Genomic DNA, 18,569 nt, shown 5'->3' on the forward strand with positions numbered 1-18,569 from the left:
GCTCACTGCCATACTGTAAGTTATTTAAAATGATTCAAATGAATTAACAAGTTCCTGAAATTTTGCAGATATGCAAAGATGGAAAATGTATCTGCACAAGGAGTATCACATGCCAGCAGCCAGTTATTTGTATAAGTGCATCTGTGCTGAACTGCTGCCAGCCTGCACAGAAGCAACATGCTTGTTTGCAAACTCTCATTTCCTCCTGTCTGCAAATAAAAGCACTTTCTCAAGTCTTCTCTCTCTCCCATAGTTGATTTTGTTTCCCCATACCATTTTTACTTATCAATGCTTTCTTATGAAACCATCCTGTTCCACCCTCTGGAGGACTTCTGTTCACAATACACACCACACTGTTCTATTTAGTCTATTTTTATTTTTATTTTTCTGTCTAAAACCAGAAGATATCTAATGCATCTCTTTGTAAATTATTTTATGGCCAAGTACCGCTCAATGTCAACATTTTCCTTCATGAAAGCCAGCCTCCAGCTTCTGTTCAATAATTTACTCCCAACATGTTCTTTTCCTCTTGCAGTGTTTTTCATACCATAAGAAATAGAAAGTGCTAATTATATAAGCAAATATTAAAATCAAAGGAGTTATTTTTTCACTAAATCCCTGTCAGGCATTCATGTGAAAGCTGATAATAAAAATGATTTTAAAATAAATAAAATGGAAAATAGTTTCACCTATGTGTACAAAACACAATGGTCCAGATGTAGCTTCTGAGAATGACTGACTTCTGGAAGCTAATATACTATACTAAGGTACACATTACTCTGGATTTGGGCCGATTCTATCACTGTTTTCCATAACTAGGCAAATAGTCTAGCCTAGTTCCTCATCAGAAATGAGAAAAACAGCTAGACTGACCTTTGCTCTGATCTAAATTAACCACTGCTCTATTTATACTGTTCCCATGTGCAAAAAAGCAAATTTGTGTCAAGCTTGCATGTCACAATGTGGGCTTATGTGCATGGGTCTTGGAGAACTAGGAACCTATATTACAGAGTTTGTAATACTCAAAGTATTCTCTTCATGTCCCTGTATGCCATTACAGACGATTACAATCTCCAAGATTCCACACACCTCAAATATCATTTTAAAATTATTTAACACCAACTTCACTTCAGTGCTAACATTTTCTCCAGAAATAAAGATGTCACTGAAGTGAGGCTGAAACTCTAACGACTTAACAACAAACCACATTCCCCACTGACCTTACCCTGTTTGTAAAGAAAACAGTATTTACTGATGGACTCACATTACATTTCCCTCCTTGACCATCAAAATCAAAGTTAATTTTTTTCCCAAATATTAAGCAGGTGTCCTGACTACAGCCCTATAAAGTACTTTTATTTTCAGACAGGAAGAAAGGAGAGTTTGCAAACAAGTGCATTGCTTCTGCACAGACTGGCAGCAGTTCAGCACAGATGCACTTACACAAATAACCAGCTACTCTATATAAAGTCCATAGTGGTATAATAAACGTGCTACTAATGCAGATCTGCTTCACAGCCAAGGGTTCAGTGGGCAGAAGAGTAACTTGGGAATATGTTCCATCCTGGACTCTTTTTCTTGCTGAAATAATATGGAATTCCTCCCCTCATAACAATATAGTTTAAAGTGAAAACAGTGAAGAATGATTACAGCCCAAGTCATCCTTCGGCCTAACGAGCTGCAAGGAGAAAAGGGTGTGTCTGACTCACTCCAGACATGATGAACACAGCTCTTACATCCTGGGTGACTGCCTTACTTCTTCTATGTACTCAGTGATGGGGATTGTGAGCATTAACAGGTACTACCAATTCCTTCATCTTTGTGAAGCTAGTCTTTCATTTCTTTGCCTTAACTACACACGATGAAAAAAGCAAATTGATTAAAAATGTTTTGTTCAAAAAGGAAGCACAACTATAAAACATTCATTCCTAAGTCAAATCTAATATTTCCCATATTCTACTTTACTTTGCTAAGCAGATTGATAACTAATTTTTCATATAACTCTACTTACAACAAACTTCTGTTACACTTCCAGTCCATTATCCGTTAATTTGTAGTTAACTTGTAAGCATATCTTACAGTCCTCTGCCTAATTTTGTTTGCTAAGTGGACAAACCAAAAATGGTTTCTTTGGAAGGGAAACAGCATTTTCAAACTACCATATATCTTGCATTGCTTTTCTTCTCTTCAAAAAAACACTTCCAGTGTTTGCAATATCCTTAACTGACTCTTTCTTTCTCCTTTATCTTGATTAGAAAATCATCTTGCCTTTTGTTGTGAACACTGCACCACTGTCTTTTTCCTTCCAAAAATTACTTCTTCAGACAGCAACCTATGCACATTATATTTATGCTATCTACAAAACTGATCAGTTAAATGTAGCTACACTGTTTTCATTCACTTCTGGTTAGTTAAAAGTTGTAATACTGGGTGTGGTTTGTTTTGTTTTAACCTTAGTAATTTCCCTACTTATTCTATCACCTTCAACAACCAACCAACCAACCACCAAACAAAAACCATAATTAAGTCCTGTTTTACAGAAACCATCATGAACTGCAAAATAAGGGTTAGTATTTTACATTGACTTTATTTGGTCTTCCTAGAATATTTACCACAGTAACATTCTGAAAGGCATAAAGTCTTTGTGTCTAAGTACAGGAACTGACAATAGTAAAAATGCTGCATAGCTAATATATTTCAGAAAATGATTCTGGCTTCTACAAATCAGTATTTCCAGTTATTTTTATGTCAGTGTGTCACAATTGTTCCATGGTCACCATTTTTAAGTGATTAATTACATAATTAATATAAATATCTAAAATGATAAAACTGACATCTTTTTATCTTTTTTTTTTTTTTTTTTGTCAGTGAAGGTTATATTTCTTATAAAATAACTATAGATCATAGGATTCGAACATCCAGTGTACTTTAAAAGCACACCAACTATTTCAGAAGTATACATCATTAAAGTACTATTTGTTATTTTGATCCCTGAATGCTGTATTCTACCAACATAAGAAGCATTACATTTGTATTTCAATCATCCCATCATTCTGATTTCAGTGAAAGTATTACAGCACATTGCCTTGATGAAATTTGCACTGTGTGTTTTCTCTTATTCTTTGCCTGGTCCTAGATCTGAACTGGTAGGAGAGTAATGAAGGTAGAAAAATTAATGAAGTAATGAAGGTAGAAAAGTAATGAAGGCAGAAAAAACTAAAAACATTAGTAGCAAAAAATGCAACATGTAAAAAAAAAAACACATATGTTGCTGCCTGTGATCAAAACACCCAACACTGCTGAAAAACTGTGAAGAAAGGATTCATTTGACTAATTAGATTCTAAAGTGTAGAGATCCAGAAGAGCAAGTAGTGTACACTCTGGTCTTGGGCACTGGAGAAAAAAATGGGTACTTTAGGATGTGATTTATCTTAACCTTGAGTAACGTTCAAATTGGAGTTCTTTAATAGCCTATCGATCTCCAAAGGAAGCCCAAATATGGATGTCCAGATTGGCCTTCAGTTTGGTGAAACCAATCTCACACAAATCCCCACTGTAGTTGGGGATTGTGGAAACTCATATAATTATTTGCCAAGAATAGGACAGCATTTTCCAGGATGTCAATGTCACATGCAACTCTTTTCATGCTTTAACTGCAAAAGATTCCAGGTTGTTGAAATGCACTCGGATGCTAACAGATATTAACCAACAGCCACTTGTGAAACTGCAGGAGCTGTTGACTAGGTATGACCAGGAAACCTCTGAAGTACAGCCATGTATCAACACAGACAACAACATACTGTAACATACAATTGACATTTGTTAAGTCTTTCCAAGGGTCTTTCTTTCTTTCTTCTAAAGAACCATCTCTTAATCATCAATTCTGTGGAATGGATATATAGCTTAAGGAGATGGACACTGTCAAACCTAAGTGCATTTTTAGGAAGTAATAGTTTGACTATAAATACTTAAACACTTATTTTGTACACTTATTATATTTATTTATACTCTAAAAAGATATGAGCTACCTTGGTGGTATATGGGTGGGATTTATACCACCAAACGCAGAGAGTGTACATCATCACCTGACACTCCTTTTATGTTCAGTATAGAGAAATACTTCCTGTTAGAGTACCGCCATTTTCATCCTATGTAGATACGCAAAACAAGTCAGTGAATTAGTTCCGAGAAGTTCCTGTTTCTCTCCACCTGTTATAGAAGGAGCTTGAGATGCACAGCTCAGGTTACTCCCATTTTGAATATCTGAAGTTGGACCAATCAGCAATGCTAAGCACTCAGCTGCTGGTGCTCTGTAAAGCAAGCAGACCTACACCACCTGAAATAACTTCAAATCCAACTGAAAAGATGTTTAATGCAATATTCAATACAGTTTCTAAACACAGTATATAACATTAAGACAAAAATTTTGGTAATTCACATTTCTGCAACTATATTCTAAGACATCTCTACCAGGAAATCAGTACAGTCACTAAGAGAGCAGTAAGAAGACCAGCATTAGCACTACACCCAAAGCACAAGAATGAATGTTATCCTTGCTCACTCCATTGTTGTGCCACAATCAAATTGACAAATTAATGTTTGTCAAATGGCTGAGCAACAATACTTTTTGTAAGTTAGAAATATGATACACAATTATGTATCTGCATAGATCTTCTTTCCCTTTTTGTAACGTAAATTCTTTGCTCTCACAGAAGTGAGACTTGCCAGTTGAATTTTAGGACCTTCACAGAGGTAACTTCATATATTTGAATTTGGAAATATACTTAAGTTTACTGTACATTAACACTTTTTGGTCATGTACAAAATAAAACAGCTTTAATAACATTAAATATACTAAGTGAAAAACATTTTCGTCTCTCAACTTGCAGTACGATGCTTTGTCTGCTTCATGAAACTTTCATGACTATCAGGTTTATGGTACACACCGTACCAAATTCTGATTCCAAGAACACAGAAAGTGGGATTAAAAACAGAAAATTGCTGTGGAGTTAGGAGAACGGGAAACATTTTACAGCTGCTTTATCAATTTCATAGATTAAAAGGTCTCTATATTATGGCATTTCACTGTCTTTCCAAATAGAACTTCCTATCAGTAGATATTTTTTCAATCAGTGTTTTGTGTGCTGTGCCACTTAACATCTTTAAGCTATGTAAGAGTACACTTGTGGCAATCTTCACGCAGAGTATTTCACTACGTAAGTAGTGAATCACACTGTCATCATAAACTGCTTATACATAACACAAGTCAGATAAACTTTATCAGAAAGGCTGGCTGAAACAATGCTCAGCCTTTTCACTGCACAGGCGTAGCTCATGCTTAGTTCAACACCTTCCTCCACCTACATACACAGACAGTGAAAACTCTCATGGAAACTATTTTCTAACCCACAGGGTTTGCCAGACTTAGGTCTCAGAGAAAATAAATGTCCACATGTCATCAGCTAAGTGTTGCTGCTGTTGTTGTTGAGCTTGTTCCCTGATATTATTATTTGTCCAGCACTGTTACCTTGAAATTAAAGCACATACTAAAACTAGAAATTTCCTATATATTCATTAGATCAACTTAATAATAGGGTCCCAGATATTTGAACAAACCAAGAGTTATTTCTTAACACATATGCTGCAATATCATGTATTTATGTCAGCCCCAAACTCTTCAGGTTCACACAACCACTTGTCATTACATGTCGAAGTAACACAAACAAGGCGCAAAGGAAGGCAAATACTTTTATAAATATAGAACAAAAAATAGAAGTGGGAAACAGCACTTCAAGTTGTTTTCTGGTTCTAGGTGATTTTTATTTTTCATCAGTAGAACTACGCTGGATAGACTTTCAAGAATGCAAGCCACCAAGAAATGATGCATTAGTGATAATGTAACACCAGGAACCCACAACTCTATACATAGGGGAGTTCCTCTCCAGGACAGAAATTTCACTGTCGTGTATTACACAGCCAACTGCAAGGTAAGAGATGATCACAGTTGCCTTGCATGATTTTATGTGAAGATACCCTTATAAGATACTATTTATGTTATAAGATACTTTAGCTTACAAGATACTGTATCTTATAAAATACTATTATAAGATACATATTTATTTATGACTGTATGGTAATTTAAAGCTAAGTAAGTATGAATTGACTTCCTAAATTTCATTCTCCTAAACTCTACTGGCAATATTTTATCTGTTTTTTGTGACCTTGTATTAGATATATTGGTAGCACTTACAAAATGCCTGACCATCAACAGCATATTACTTTGCAAATGTGGAAATTCTGTAATTTTTAAAACATTTTAAACTTTATTTCTGAATATTCTTTGGTTGGTAACTCCAAACTGCCATTAATTTTCAGCTCACAGACATGAACAGTACTAACCCATCTACATACTGAATCCAATTTTGTATTTTAAAATTTCTTAACTGAATATAAATAACAGAAAATTCTATTATTTCCATGGTAAATAAAGAAGATCTTTGAGTATTTTTTAAAAAGCCTTGCAATTTTTACAACAGTTGAATCAGTGGATTGGTAAATCAGCTCTTTGTAGCTAACCAACTAAGAGCATATAACCTCTTTATGCAAATAAATATTTCCTAAAAAGTCAGTATTTTTATCCCTTACCTGCATTTTCTCCTTCTCACCTCTAGCACAAAGGTTTGTGTTTTTTTTTTTATATTCGTTTTACTACAGTTCCCTCCCCCCACCTCCCCCTCCCCCCAAAAAAAAAAAAAAGATTTGCAGTTTTAGTTAATGTCTTAGGATTCTCCTTAGAGTAAAATATACTTATGGAATAAAAAACATCTTTTTCTTCATATGTATAGGCACATATTGGAAGCCAGGAACCCAAACGACAAAATATCTACCAAACCATACATAGCTAAGAATTTCTTTGCCAGTGTTGTAAAATAATTTAATTCTAAATTTAAGCTTTCATCTTAGTGATCCTCACACAGTTCTGGTCCACTGTTACACTGTACGGATACCGCCTAGTTCTATTCAAATGTATGGTTAAATCATACTTAGTACAGAAACTTTTAGATTCACCTGTACAGTTTCAAATTCAGACTGAGGATTTGAATTGTGCTCTGATTATATTTCAGAAAGAGTAGTGATAGAAAATGGAGTTTTCTGGATAGCAAAATGGTCCGTTCTACCTCAGAGAAAGCATTTAATTAATACTGTATTTTCCACACATTAGGGGTGAGTAAAAAAATAAATAAATAAAAATAAAGTGTATGATGAATGCTGGTTTCTGTGAAAAAAAAATATATGTTGGCTGCTAGATTTGAAACTGCCGACATACCTAAAATTACAGAAGTAATTAAAATAGAAAATAGGCGTATTCCAACAAAGTCAGTACTGCTGTATTATGTCCCTTGTTATGTATGCACTTGAAAACTTTATAACATATGAGAGAGAAATCTAAATATAGAAAATCCAAGTAGTAGGAATACCTTCTATTTTCAGCCATGTTTTAATTTCTCATGACTTTATGGAAAGTATATGAAAGGTAGATTTATGATTATGAATTTGCACTCAAAAAGTTTAGCATCTCATTTGCATGAATAATATTGGGAAAAAAAATGGAGTAGTATTCAAAATTTAAGAAGGCAAGTAATGCATTCCCACTCGAAGAAATGATGGGCAAGGGGACACTACATAAGAAAAATTCTCAGTAAAATGTGTGAATCTTTAAACGCTGCTTTCTCTGGTATCTACAAAAAATATTATTTTTATTTTTACAAGAGAGTAGTTTGTCACCTTTATTTCTGACAAGTAATAAATGAAAAAATACTTTAAGTTTAAATGAAATTGGATATCTATCCATTTCAAAGCTAATAATTTTATCCTCTGCTTCAGTTAAAATAAGGAAGTCCATCTTTTTAAAGAACTCTCTTTACACTTGCGCCTTCTATGTAAAATTAGGTAACTACATTTGTTCATGTTGCTCATGCCCATATTGCTCATTTCTGTCATTCTTCTCCATAAAACTTAAAAACTACTAATCTGTAGTTTTTCTTGTCATAGTCCAGCTCTCTGGGGTAGTTGTCAATTCTTTGAATACTCTTCCTAAAAAAAAACTAAACACTTCTTCACCACACTCACAGTCTTTGGAATAATTTAAAAAATGGTAAGTATGAAGATGCTATGAGAAACACAAGTTTTTTGTTTGTGTAACTGTATTGACCTCTTATTTCTCTGTGTATTTCTAAATGAATCAGTAATATTCTGCTAATACAGCTTTTGCATAAACACCCAGTGAAAACAGCCTGAAGAAATCCCTAGTAGCAGTTTATATGCCTGCTGATAAATGATAATTTAGCATTAAATAAAGTATATATGCTGAACAGTAATTGGATATGTTTTTGAGTAGGTTCACCTACTGTACAAATACAAGTTTAGGAAAAAGATGAACTTCAAAAGTTACAGAATCAAATTAAAATACAAAATTAAAAAATAAATACTACTGTTGAAAATTGAATAAATAAACCTTCTCTTAAAATATGGCATTCATAAATTACACTACATTCTTTCTTAAAACTTCAGCTTCCTGACTTTTTAAGAGTATGTCTGATGTAGTACAACAACCAAAAGCAAAGAATGTGAAACCAAACCAAGAGACAACAAAGTCAGTGAAACAAACATATGTCTTGTAACTTAAAAGCTAAGTGTTTTTCTGTATTGCAACCTAACAAATATGTTTTAATTGTTTTTTTCATGAATACTATTAAACGTATTAGAGAAAATGTGGCACTAACAAAGCTAATTAGTTCATCTGGCACATCTAGTCTAGTGGTCTCAATTTGAAGATATATAGTCTGATAAAGCAAGCATAAGTGAGCATATGCTTAAAATTGAAAGAAACAGCATACTGAAACAATTCTAACTAAAGTATTTTGCTGAGCTTTTAATTTCCCGTTATTCCCCTTTTCATCTGAAGAGCAATAAACTCTATAGCATTGAATAAACTATATATCACAACAAGAAAACATGATGCAATTTCTTCTTTTAAGTAATCCTACACAGTGCAACAATAGTTTTGTTAAGAGTATGGAACAGAAACTTTAATGTCCAAGTTCTGACAGATAAGAATTGTGAGAAAAGTAGACAAAGAATAAAATGTTTTTTCTTTTACTCAGATTTGTCTTACTGCTTCATCAGCTGAAGTATATAAAGCAATCTGCTCCTGTATTTAAAATCTCAGTGGGCATATATGGACAAGGTATAATATAATTCCAAAAGAAAAAAAAAAAAAAGTATTTTTACTGATTTGTAAAACCTGAAGTTTGGCTTTGTAACTCAATATCTATCTGGAAAAAAAGTTAAACCCATTTGACTTGAAATAGTTCAGTGCAACCTGAATTAGTTCCATAAAGCTCAGGAAGCCAAATTCTGCATTTTGCAAGCAAGAAAAATTACATATAACTTCAAAAAAAAAAAAAAAAAAAGATTGAAGCCAAAATAAATTCCTATCTGCATATGATTAGGTCATACCCACAAAATTTTCATTTAAATAGTATTTACACTTTCTAAAACAAGTTCTGTATTTCCCAAGATCTTGATGAAACTCTGCTTACTGAGAAAGATTAAAAGATGAACAATAATAAATAGCAACCAGTGAAAGTACAACAAGTAATACTAGTAAAGTTAATAATGAAATATTTTAGTTAGTATTCGCCATCATACTTAGAGTTGCCAAAAAAAAAAAAAAGTATGACTACAGTGATCATGCTCACAGATCAGCAATAAGTAAAGGGTATGTTCTTTGCAGTGCCTAGGAAGATATATTTCAAATAATGAGGAACAATGGCATGATATAGTACCTTCCATTGCCCTTTTAAAGAAGACTTTACAACTTCCACAGGTAAGTACTCCATAGTGGCAACCAGAAGCCTCATCACCGCAGATGAGACAAATCTTCTGGGGTAGAGATTCAAAACTGTATTGAGAACTTTGGCTGGATTCTGTATCTGGCCTTCAAAAGAAAAAGAAGAGAAATGAAATATCCAGATTTGCAACAGTTAGCTACTTACCTGTATTAGTGAGCTTTATACTACAGCCTCCTTTATACGTCTTAGGACAAGGGGGAAAAAAAAAAAAAAAAAAAAAAGGCAGGATTGCCTTTCAGCTTGAGGTTTCTCTACACTAGGATAAAAGGCACATTAGCAACGTATGCCTAGTCATTAAAAAGGCAAGTAGTGAGCAAAACGCATAGTAGCATCTTAACCCATTTTAGATAAAAAGGGGACATTCTAGGAAACTCTTTATCAAAATGTTCATCTTCCTCTGATCAACAAGTCATGTGAGTAAAGTCATACTGATTTATATCTTTTCCTGAACACCGAATGGTACAGAGACAGAATCAAATAGAAGTCAATTGAATTTCAAAAGCCCCCCTTCACATGGGAAATAACCAAGCTTTATCTCAGCTAGAAAAATCGTTAATAATTGGTTTGTTGCCTCCTGTTCAGTCACAGCGTTCTGCTCAGTACCTAATTCTGATGAGCACATTGAGGTGATGAGTACTTCTGTATTTCTTACCAAAATAAATAAATAAATAAAAACAAAACAAAACAGGCTAATCTAGCTAATTATTATGTTTATAAAAATCCATATGTTTCTATTAAAACGATAGAGTTATTTTTGCAAATATTTCTAAGTAACACCTTGGCATCATAGTAAGCTGTGTTCATCGTAGTAAATTAATATAGATATTTAAAATGTTTCAGGGTTTTTTAGGTGTATTTAACTGCTTTTTCCCAAACCAGCAATAATGTTCTGAAGATTATTTAGGTATTTAACTGACCACCTGTCAATTAAGAGAGGTGAACCTACTGCTCCTGCCTTCTGTGGAGCTGGTTACTATATTGCACAGTATGAAGCAATCATAACAAAAATGCCGCTTCTCTCAGAGAGTAACCGTGCCCAGATGAGCATCAGCTGCAAAATTAAAACCTTGGGTGCGTTCCCACCAGGACCGGGACACCCCAGCGCGCCCAGACAGCCCCAAACTAGACGTGCGGCCACGGCGGCCGTCTAAAATCTCCAGCGGAGCTCCGCCGAGTGCCGTTTTGTCCCCGTTCCTCCCCGGGCCGTCCCTTCGACCCCTTTCCGAGAGCGCCGTCGGGGGGCAGCGCCCCCCACCCCCTGAGGTGCCGCCGGCCTCCCGCCGCCGGCCGCCCTTACCGCACGTAGCCGAGGTAGGGCGGGCAGAGCTGGGGCAAGCCCTCCTTCAGCACGGCCGCCGGGAAGCCCAGGGGTTGGTGCCCGTTGAGGCCCAGCGGCGGGTAGAGGCCCGGCGGCGCGGCGGAGGCTGAGGTGGAGGGGAGGCTGTCGGGCGGCACCGGCGGCCCGTAGGCTGCAGGCAGCAGGGAGGAGGCTTCGGTCTTGTAGAGGACGCACTCCAGCGAGGGCTCCTGGGCGGCTCGGGGGGGCTGCAGGTAGTCGGCGGAGGCTGCCTTGCCTCCCAGGTACGGAGCGGGCAGCCCGACGGCCTCCTCCTTGATCTTCAGGGCGGGCTGGAGGTCGCCGTAGGCGAAAGGTCCCTCCTTGCCGTCGGCCGGCGGGTAGCCGTAATCCGCGAAATCCGGGGCGGGGGCGGAGGGCGAGGTGCGGGGCCCGAAGGCGCTGGCCTCGTACGCAGCCTCCACGTCCAGCAGCTGCCTGGTGCGGGAGGCCAGGTAGGCAGAGTTGAGCGGCAGGATGGGCACATGCAGGTAGTCCTGCCCCGGGCACGCTCCCGGTGCCGCTCCCGGTTCGTGCTCCGCAGCCGTCGGGGAGGCCGCCGGGGCCGAGGCCAGGCTCCCCCCGGAGCCCGAGCCCTGCTCCGGCCGGCGGCTACCGGCGGGGAAGGGGCGCTCCTGGGGGGGCAGCGCCCCCAGCCCGGACGCTTTGCCCCGGGGGTTCGCGGCGGGACCCTCGGTGCCCGGGGGCGGTTTAAGGGCGGCCGCCAGGGCGTCCCCCCCCGGCCAGAGCCGCGGAGGAGGCTGCGGGGGGCTGGCAGCCGGAGCCCCCGCAGCGCTTTCGGCCGATTTCGGCTCCGGGCCGCGGCTCATGGGGGCGCCGGGAGCCTCCGGGACCTCCGGCCCCAAGAAGGACCAGGCATGAGCCGCGGGGGTCAGGAAGGTGTCCAGGACGCTGTCCAGGGCGTCCTTATCAGGGAGGGAGCCGCTCCCCGGCCGGTACGAGAGGGAGTCGCGGTCCTCCTCCCCCGGCTGCCGTTGCTGCCGCCGCCGCTCTTCCTCCTCCTCTTCCTCCTCCTCCTCGTCGTCCTCCTCCTCCTCGTCGCTGCTCCTGGGGTAGAGCAGCCCGTCCAGGGCGATGTCGATGGCCTCCGCTTCTCCGCGGCTGGGGTGGCCCTGCAGCAGGACCGCCCCGTCTCGGGCGGACGAAGGCGCTCCGGGCTCCTTGGCCTTCACCTCGGTCATGCTGCCCGCCGCTCAGCCTCCGGCGCGGAGGCCCTCGGGGGGGAGGGAACGAGGGAGGCTCCCGGGGCGATGCAGCGGGGCCGGGCGGCTCCTCACATCCCGGACGGCGGCTGCCGCTCACATGGCGCTGCCTTCCGAGGGGGGGCAGCTCAGCCCCGGCCCCCCTCCATCACCAGCACCACCGCAAAGCCTTCCCCGCCGTCGGGGACGCCTTTGCCCTGCGGAGGGGAGAAGCCACTCAGCGCCAGTCTATGTGACACTCCCCTCACTGGACCCCCGCCTTGTTGCTCCCCCTGCCCTTAACGCCGGGGGGCTGCGGTGCCCGGGCCCGCCCCTCCCCGTGGCTGTCCCCCCCCCTCTTCTCCCCCGTTCTCCTCCTCTGCGGGGCTGCTCCGCGCTGCCTCCCCCCGGGGGCTCGCCCGCCGCCGGTCCCCCCGCGGCTTTTCCCTGCCGCTTTGCCGGCGCCCTGGCCCCTCCTCTGCTCCGCCCGTCCTGTCCCTCCCATCGCCCTCCGGCCCCTCGCCCCTCTCCCCTGTCCTCGGGCCCGCTCCCGGGCTGCCCCCCGACCTTTCCTCCCCGTCTCCACACCCGCAGGTGCTCCCTCCTCACGCCCCTCCGGCACCCGGGCACAGGGCAGGCAGGTTGGGTGGTCACTGTCTGGGGACAGTGAGCAGGAGAAGTTTTCCTTACTTGCCGTGTCCCTAGGATAGGCTTTCTGTAGTCTTTCACCCTCCCTCTCATTGTCAATTTCAGAGGTAAGCTCTGCCCCAATTCCTCAAAGCCCCGCTGCTCACACCGGTACATCTTCCATGGTTCAGTAGCAAAGAAACCATGGCATTGTAAAGCACCTTATGTTATAGGACCTCCAGAGAACCCTCTACTATACACAAGAGAAAGCGAAAGGCTTTTAGAACAAAGTATTTGAAAAAATGGGGCATCCTTTGCTTCTAATACAATCCAGCCCAAATTACTTAAACCGAGGATCTGTCAGCAGCTACTAGCTGACTGGCTTTTTGTGTAAAATGCTGGGTCGGTGAAGGAACCTGCACAGCTTCATAAAGCTATTACTGATTCAAATACGTACACACCCACCCACATTGGTAAATTTTGCGTTATATAACAATCTCAGAAAAGAAAATTGTGTTAAAAGATACAGAGACTAAATTAGCCTAGGAGTAGTCCGTGGGACTTTGAGGAGAATCAGTATATTTTTGATTTGTAGAGAAATGTACACTGTTGCATGCTTACTTGTGCTCTGATACTGGAACACACTTCTCTGAAAAGATCTTTTTCATAAACTCTCTGAAAAGACATCTTTTTCATAAACTCTTATCACTGTGTAATAGTTCCTTTTGTTGTTTTGCTTTCAAAATATTCCCAGACTAAACAGGACGGTTTACGGGGGAGGAAAGCACAACTTTTTGAAACTACTGCAGTGGTCAGAAAGCTAACATCAGAAATCATACAGGGCAAGTTTATAGAAGCAGTGGCTTCAAATAAACTTTATTCAGTGTGGTGTGTATGCTTTGGTTTATTCTTGGCAAAACATTACTGGGTGATAGACTACTTTGGAAATCTGCCTTTTGTTCCTTTAAGGAATAGTAATAAATTTGTCATTTTTCTTTTCCATTTTTAAAATATATATATATTTTAAAAAAGAATTATTGTACTGTGATAATAGCTAACTTCTTAAAACTTGGATGTCACGTAGACACCTCTATGTATGCTCAGGAGGTTTAATAGTGTGATACGTATCATACTTGCTCTGTGTAGGAATATTTCTCAAACAAGTATCTTATCCTGTTGATACTGTAAAGAACTGTGTGGCCAGCAAGTAGCAAGAACCAAAATGATGACTCTGAAAAGCCAATCAGCGGAATGCTCCCCGAAGGCAATCTGGTTCTCTTATGGCATGACCCTACAACAATCAATTAATTTGAAGTGCTTCTCTGGCTACTACATTACTGTTTTTATGCCCACAATATTTCTCACTTCTTCCAAGCCTTAATTTTCTCAGAAGAGGCAGAAGTTCACCTCCAGCACCGTTCATCTCCACACTGATTTTGGTTTTCCCCTGATGTTTTCATGTTTAGTCAGCTGGTTGTCATGCCTATTTATTCCCACTGTCTTCCTTTCTCATTTCCACTTCCCCAAATTTATGGCCTACCTCCTTACTCCAATGAAACGTGCTCTCAGGACTTGTTTCTTTACAGCGACTTCCCTCGTGCTGCTGCTTCGGGCCCAAGAGAGAGGCACAGATGGCAGGATTAAGGGTTCCTGAAGGGAAGGCAGGACTGTGTGCTTTCTGCAAGGCCAACTTGCTGCTGCGGCTGACTTCACTACTAAAAGTCTCCACTATCAGGTCTGTGTGAATACCTGAAAATTTATCAGAAATAAAGTCTTTATCAGTTGCATGATTTGTCTGAATGTTGGCAGCAGAATATCGTCCACACGTCCACACTATTGCCCTTCCTAATTTCCTTTATGTGACCCAACAAATATACTCAAGTCTTTAATTGTAACGATTATGCTTAATTCTCACTGTTTAATGAAAACCTTTTGTGTTTTTTACCTTCAGAACATTTATAGGACTTTGGTTTATATCATTTGCATATAACTTCCATTAACTTTCTCTGGCAACTTTTGCTATTTTCTTTGTATTATTCTGTCTATAACCTTCATTCATTCCCTTTTGCTGTCAGACATTATCACATCATTTCAGGATGCTTTTCCTGATATTACTATGGTATCACAAGTTTTTCAGTAAGAACATTTGACAATATGCCTTGTCAAATGTATTGATATTATAGTGTTGTTGTCATTTATTCATTCTGATGTTTTGATTTATTTTGATATATATTTTCTTTTATTCATTTTGTTGCTGTGGCAATCACCATTATAGAAAAGCAGACTGATTTTCTTATGTCATTTCCCCAGAGTGAATAGATTTATACTTCAGGAAGCACCTATTTTGAATGAAACTATGAAACATTGGAGGGTTTGATCAACACTGTTGCTTTTTTTTTTTTTTTTTGAAATTCAACCTGAATATGTTTGCCAGACCCTTCCAAATATTTAATATATATATATTTATTCTGCTTTTTTGAAGAAGAAGAAGGAATGAGAAATGCTGTATGGGAAACATGATAAGTACAGCCTCCTCAGCTACTACATATGTCAAAATCACAAACCTTTTCTATGACCACCTTTTCTTAAAATGATCTTGAAGCATGGCCTGAAGGTCAACAAAGCCAGTTTTTATCAGCTCTATTTCTCAAACTGAAGAGTTTCATTTGTCTCTGGAGTGCTCCATATAAACAGCACCATAAAGTTAGTGACTTAGTGTTTAAATCTGGGAGTGGAGAAGTTAATTACACCAAAAACTCTGAATTACTGTTGTAATCCATTCTGACCTTTCTTATAGTGGTCACAACATTGTTCTGCACAGAACAGAGCTTAGAAGTTAAAAATAATATTTAATTTTTTTCACTGTTAATCAATTCCATACAGTTTTATCCTGTCATTTTTTAGGATATAATACAACCAAAACCATTAATAATAATAATAATAACAACAGAGGAAGAGAGAATATCTGCTACAAAAAAAGCTCATGTGCTCATGGTCCAGAAAGGGGAAAAAAACAAACAAACAAAAAACCCTTCCATCTTATAGGAAAGGCTTAGAGGCTTCTCCTTATATCAGACAAATGACATTTTTGTAAACTATATATATATATATATATATGTAGTAGCATTTTGCTATTCCTACTCTGCCAAAATAAACTATCTTTTCAACATTTAATCTAGAAGATGAAAGATAGTAGTGTCATGCAAACAACAATACATTCCGGGTATGTTACAGTTCTTAGCGATATATACTTCTGTAAATATTTAGAGCCCTAATTAGCCTACTAAATTCCACTTAAATTAGGATACCAACAGACATTAAATATGCTTTTCTCAGAGATCATCAGTTTTGAAGTACTGGCTGAATAATGAGAGCACCTAACACTAGGGATGTGCTCCGATCATAAATGTTCACATCTGAGCCAGGTGATTAGACTTCAGTAGTCAGATAAGAGCCATAGATATCCGTGGAGACCATTCGATTCATCTTCTGGAGCTCTTCAGAGACACTTATGTATCATTATTAAAGATATAAAGGACTTCTGTGATCTGAAGAGCCAAGAACCTAATTTTTTGGCTTGGCAGTGCAATGTCTAGGATTGATACTTAAAATAAGAGGTCTGAATACAATCCTAAATCCTTAAAATGCACTATCAATGTGCTCTACTATAATGACTAAAAACATTATAGGAACTGTTGTTTTGGAAACCATGCACTGTAAGCATCCTGTTTTTGTTTTGTTTTGTTTTGTTTCTCTAAGTAAGGGTCTACCACAAAGTACAAAGTAATTAATCTCTGTGATCTGTTATCAGGTGTTTTGTTAGCTTAAATTAAGCCATCAGATTAAAAAAAAAAAAAAAAAGCGCTATCAAAATGTGTTGGCTTACTAAATGCAAGGATGGCCTGAAACAAATACAAATGGGATCTGCAAACAGTGAGGTGTGAGGGAAAGAAAGTAAACAATAGAGTTATAAAAGGAGATCAGGAAAAGGAAGGTAACCACAGTTCACATTACATTATTACTTGCACACAGGCACTAAAGTTGCTGCAGGGATAATATTGATATGAGAGGTGAAGTGGGCTCTGAGACACTTTTATCTTTATAAATTGTCCAAAGGCGGGAAATAAATGTTCATTAAGTTGTATTCATGAAAGTAATAGCTGTTCCTGGGACAGAAGTCATATATTTTGTTATATTTCTTGTTAATTGTCTGTTTATACTTGGGCAAATGCTCAGTAAATGGCAGAACGTTATATACTTGCAGCTAAGAAAATAAACAGGAGCATGAGAAGTGAGAAAAAAGGAAAGCCAAGAGATGCTTTCTGATTTTATGCTGTACAGATGGTGCCATTTCTTGCTGGATATCATCCTCAAGACCTTTCTCAAATTATTTTGTCTTCTGGTTTTCAATGAGCGCATCCTTTCAGGTTGCTGAAAGGCATGTATGTATTCCTCAAGGCCTAGCTGGGAGATTTTTACCCAAACCCAAAACATTCTTCAAAGTGGATTTGTTGCTACATTATCTGGCCTTATGAAAAAGAAGTAAAGGCTGTTTTATATAAAATATAGTATTTAATTATTTGCATATGTAAAATACATATTTCAGCATATAAAGCAGCTGTACATGGACAACTGAACCCAGATCTGCTAGGTGGGATGAGGTAAATCCCTTGCATTTATTCATGATAGCTACTACTGTATTTTAACAGGTCTTGTTTCCTGGCTGGACAGTAGGAAGTTGCAAACAATGATATGAAACAGATGTTAACATTTCTGTGAGTTAGAAAAAGATACTTACAATTCTTTTTAAGAAGTGATAAAACTAACATTCTGCTTAAATTGTGAATGTTAAATAATCATAGAAAATAAGATTAAAACTGCATAGAACCTCATGAAATTTACAAGTTTGCAAGTGAATTTGGAGATCCAAACTGGTGTGAAAAGATTCTCAATGCAGAGATAAGGTGAGGACTGAACCTGAACTGTGACACCTCCTGAAGTATTTATAAACTGGCTGAAATGGAGCTGGCCTTGGAGCTGAGCTGCACTGTAAGTGGAAGTAGGCATGATTTTTAGTTTTGTGTAGCCATTGTTACCAACTGTAATTTGATAAAAAAAGATACCATTCCTATGCAAATTAAAATTACCTCAATTTGGGTTAATTTCACATCTGCTTATTATATGCCAACTTTTTTTTTACTGTTCCTACACACAGTCTAATTATTCACTGGGGACTTGGTTGTCCCAGGACATCTCAAAATTAACTCTTCAGCCATATATTATATATGGCTGAATATTCCCAAACTCCTTTCAATTATCAATAAATTCCCAAAACCTTAGGTAAAAGGAATATATATCATTTCATGTGAAATATAGTATTCATCAGTAGCTTCATAGTTAGCCATTCAATGGTTAAATAGAAATGGCTAAATGACATCAAATCAAGCACGTCAAAAATTATCTTCTAAGTTTCTTAACTTGATCTCATCC

At 39.0% G+C, this 18,569-nt stretch overlaps 1 protein-coding gene across 1 annotated transcript in view; it reads right to left on the bottom strand.

Annotated features, from left to right (window-relative positions):
* Positions 1-12,452, bottom strand: part of PGR (progesterone receptor) — a gene marked incomplete at both ends in the record, with an annotated part of 37,315 nt that extends 24,863 nt beyond the window's left edge. The window contains 2 exons of the mRNA XM_084293207.1: positions 9,849-10,000; positions 11,212-12,452. Of these exons, the coding sequence (XP_084149333.1) occupies positions 9,849-10,000; positions 11,212-12,452 (1,393 nt within the window). The remainder of the gene's footprint in view (positions 1-9,848; positions 10,001-11,211) is intronic.
* Between the last annotated feature and the right edge of the window lie 6,117 nt (positions 12,453-18,569).

Source organism: Netta rufina (assembly GCF_964035555.1).
Source record: "Netta rufina genome assembly, chromosome: 1".
Classification (NCBI taxonomy): Eukaryota; Metazoa; Chordata; class Aves; order Anseriformes; family Anatidae; genus Netta; species Netta rufina.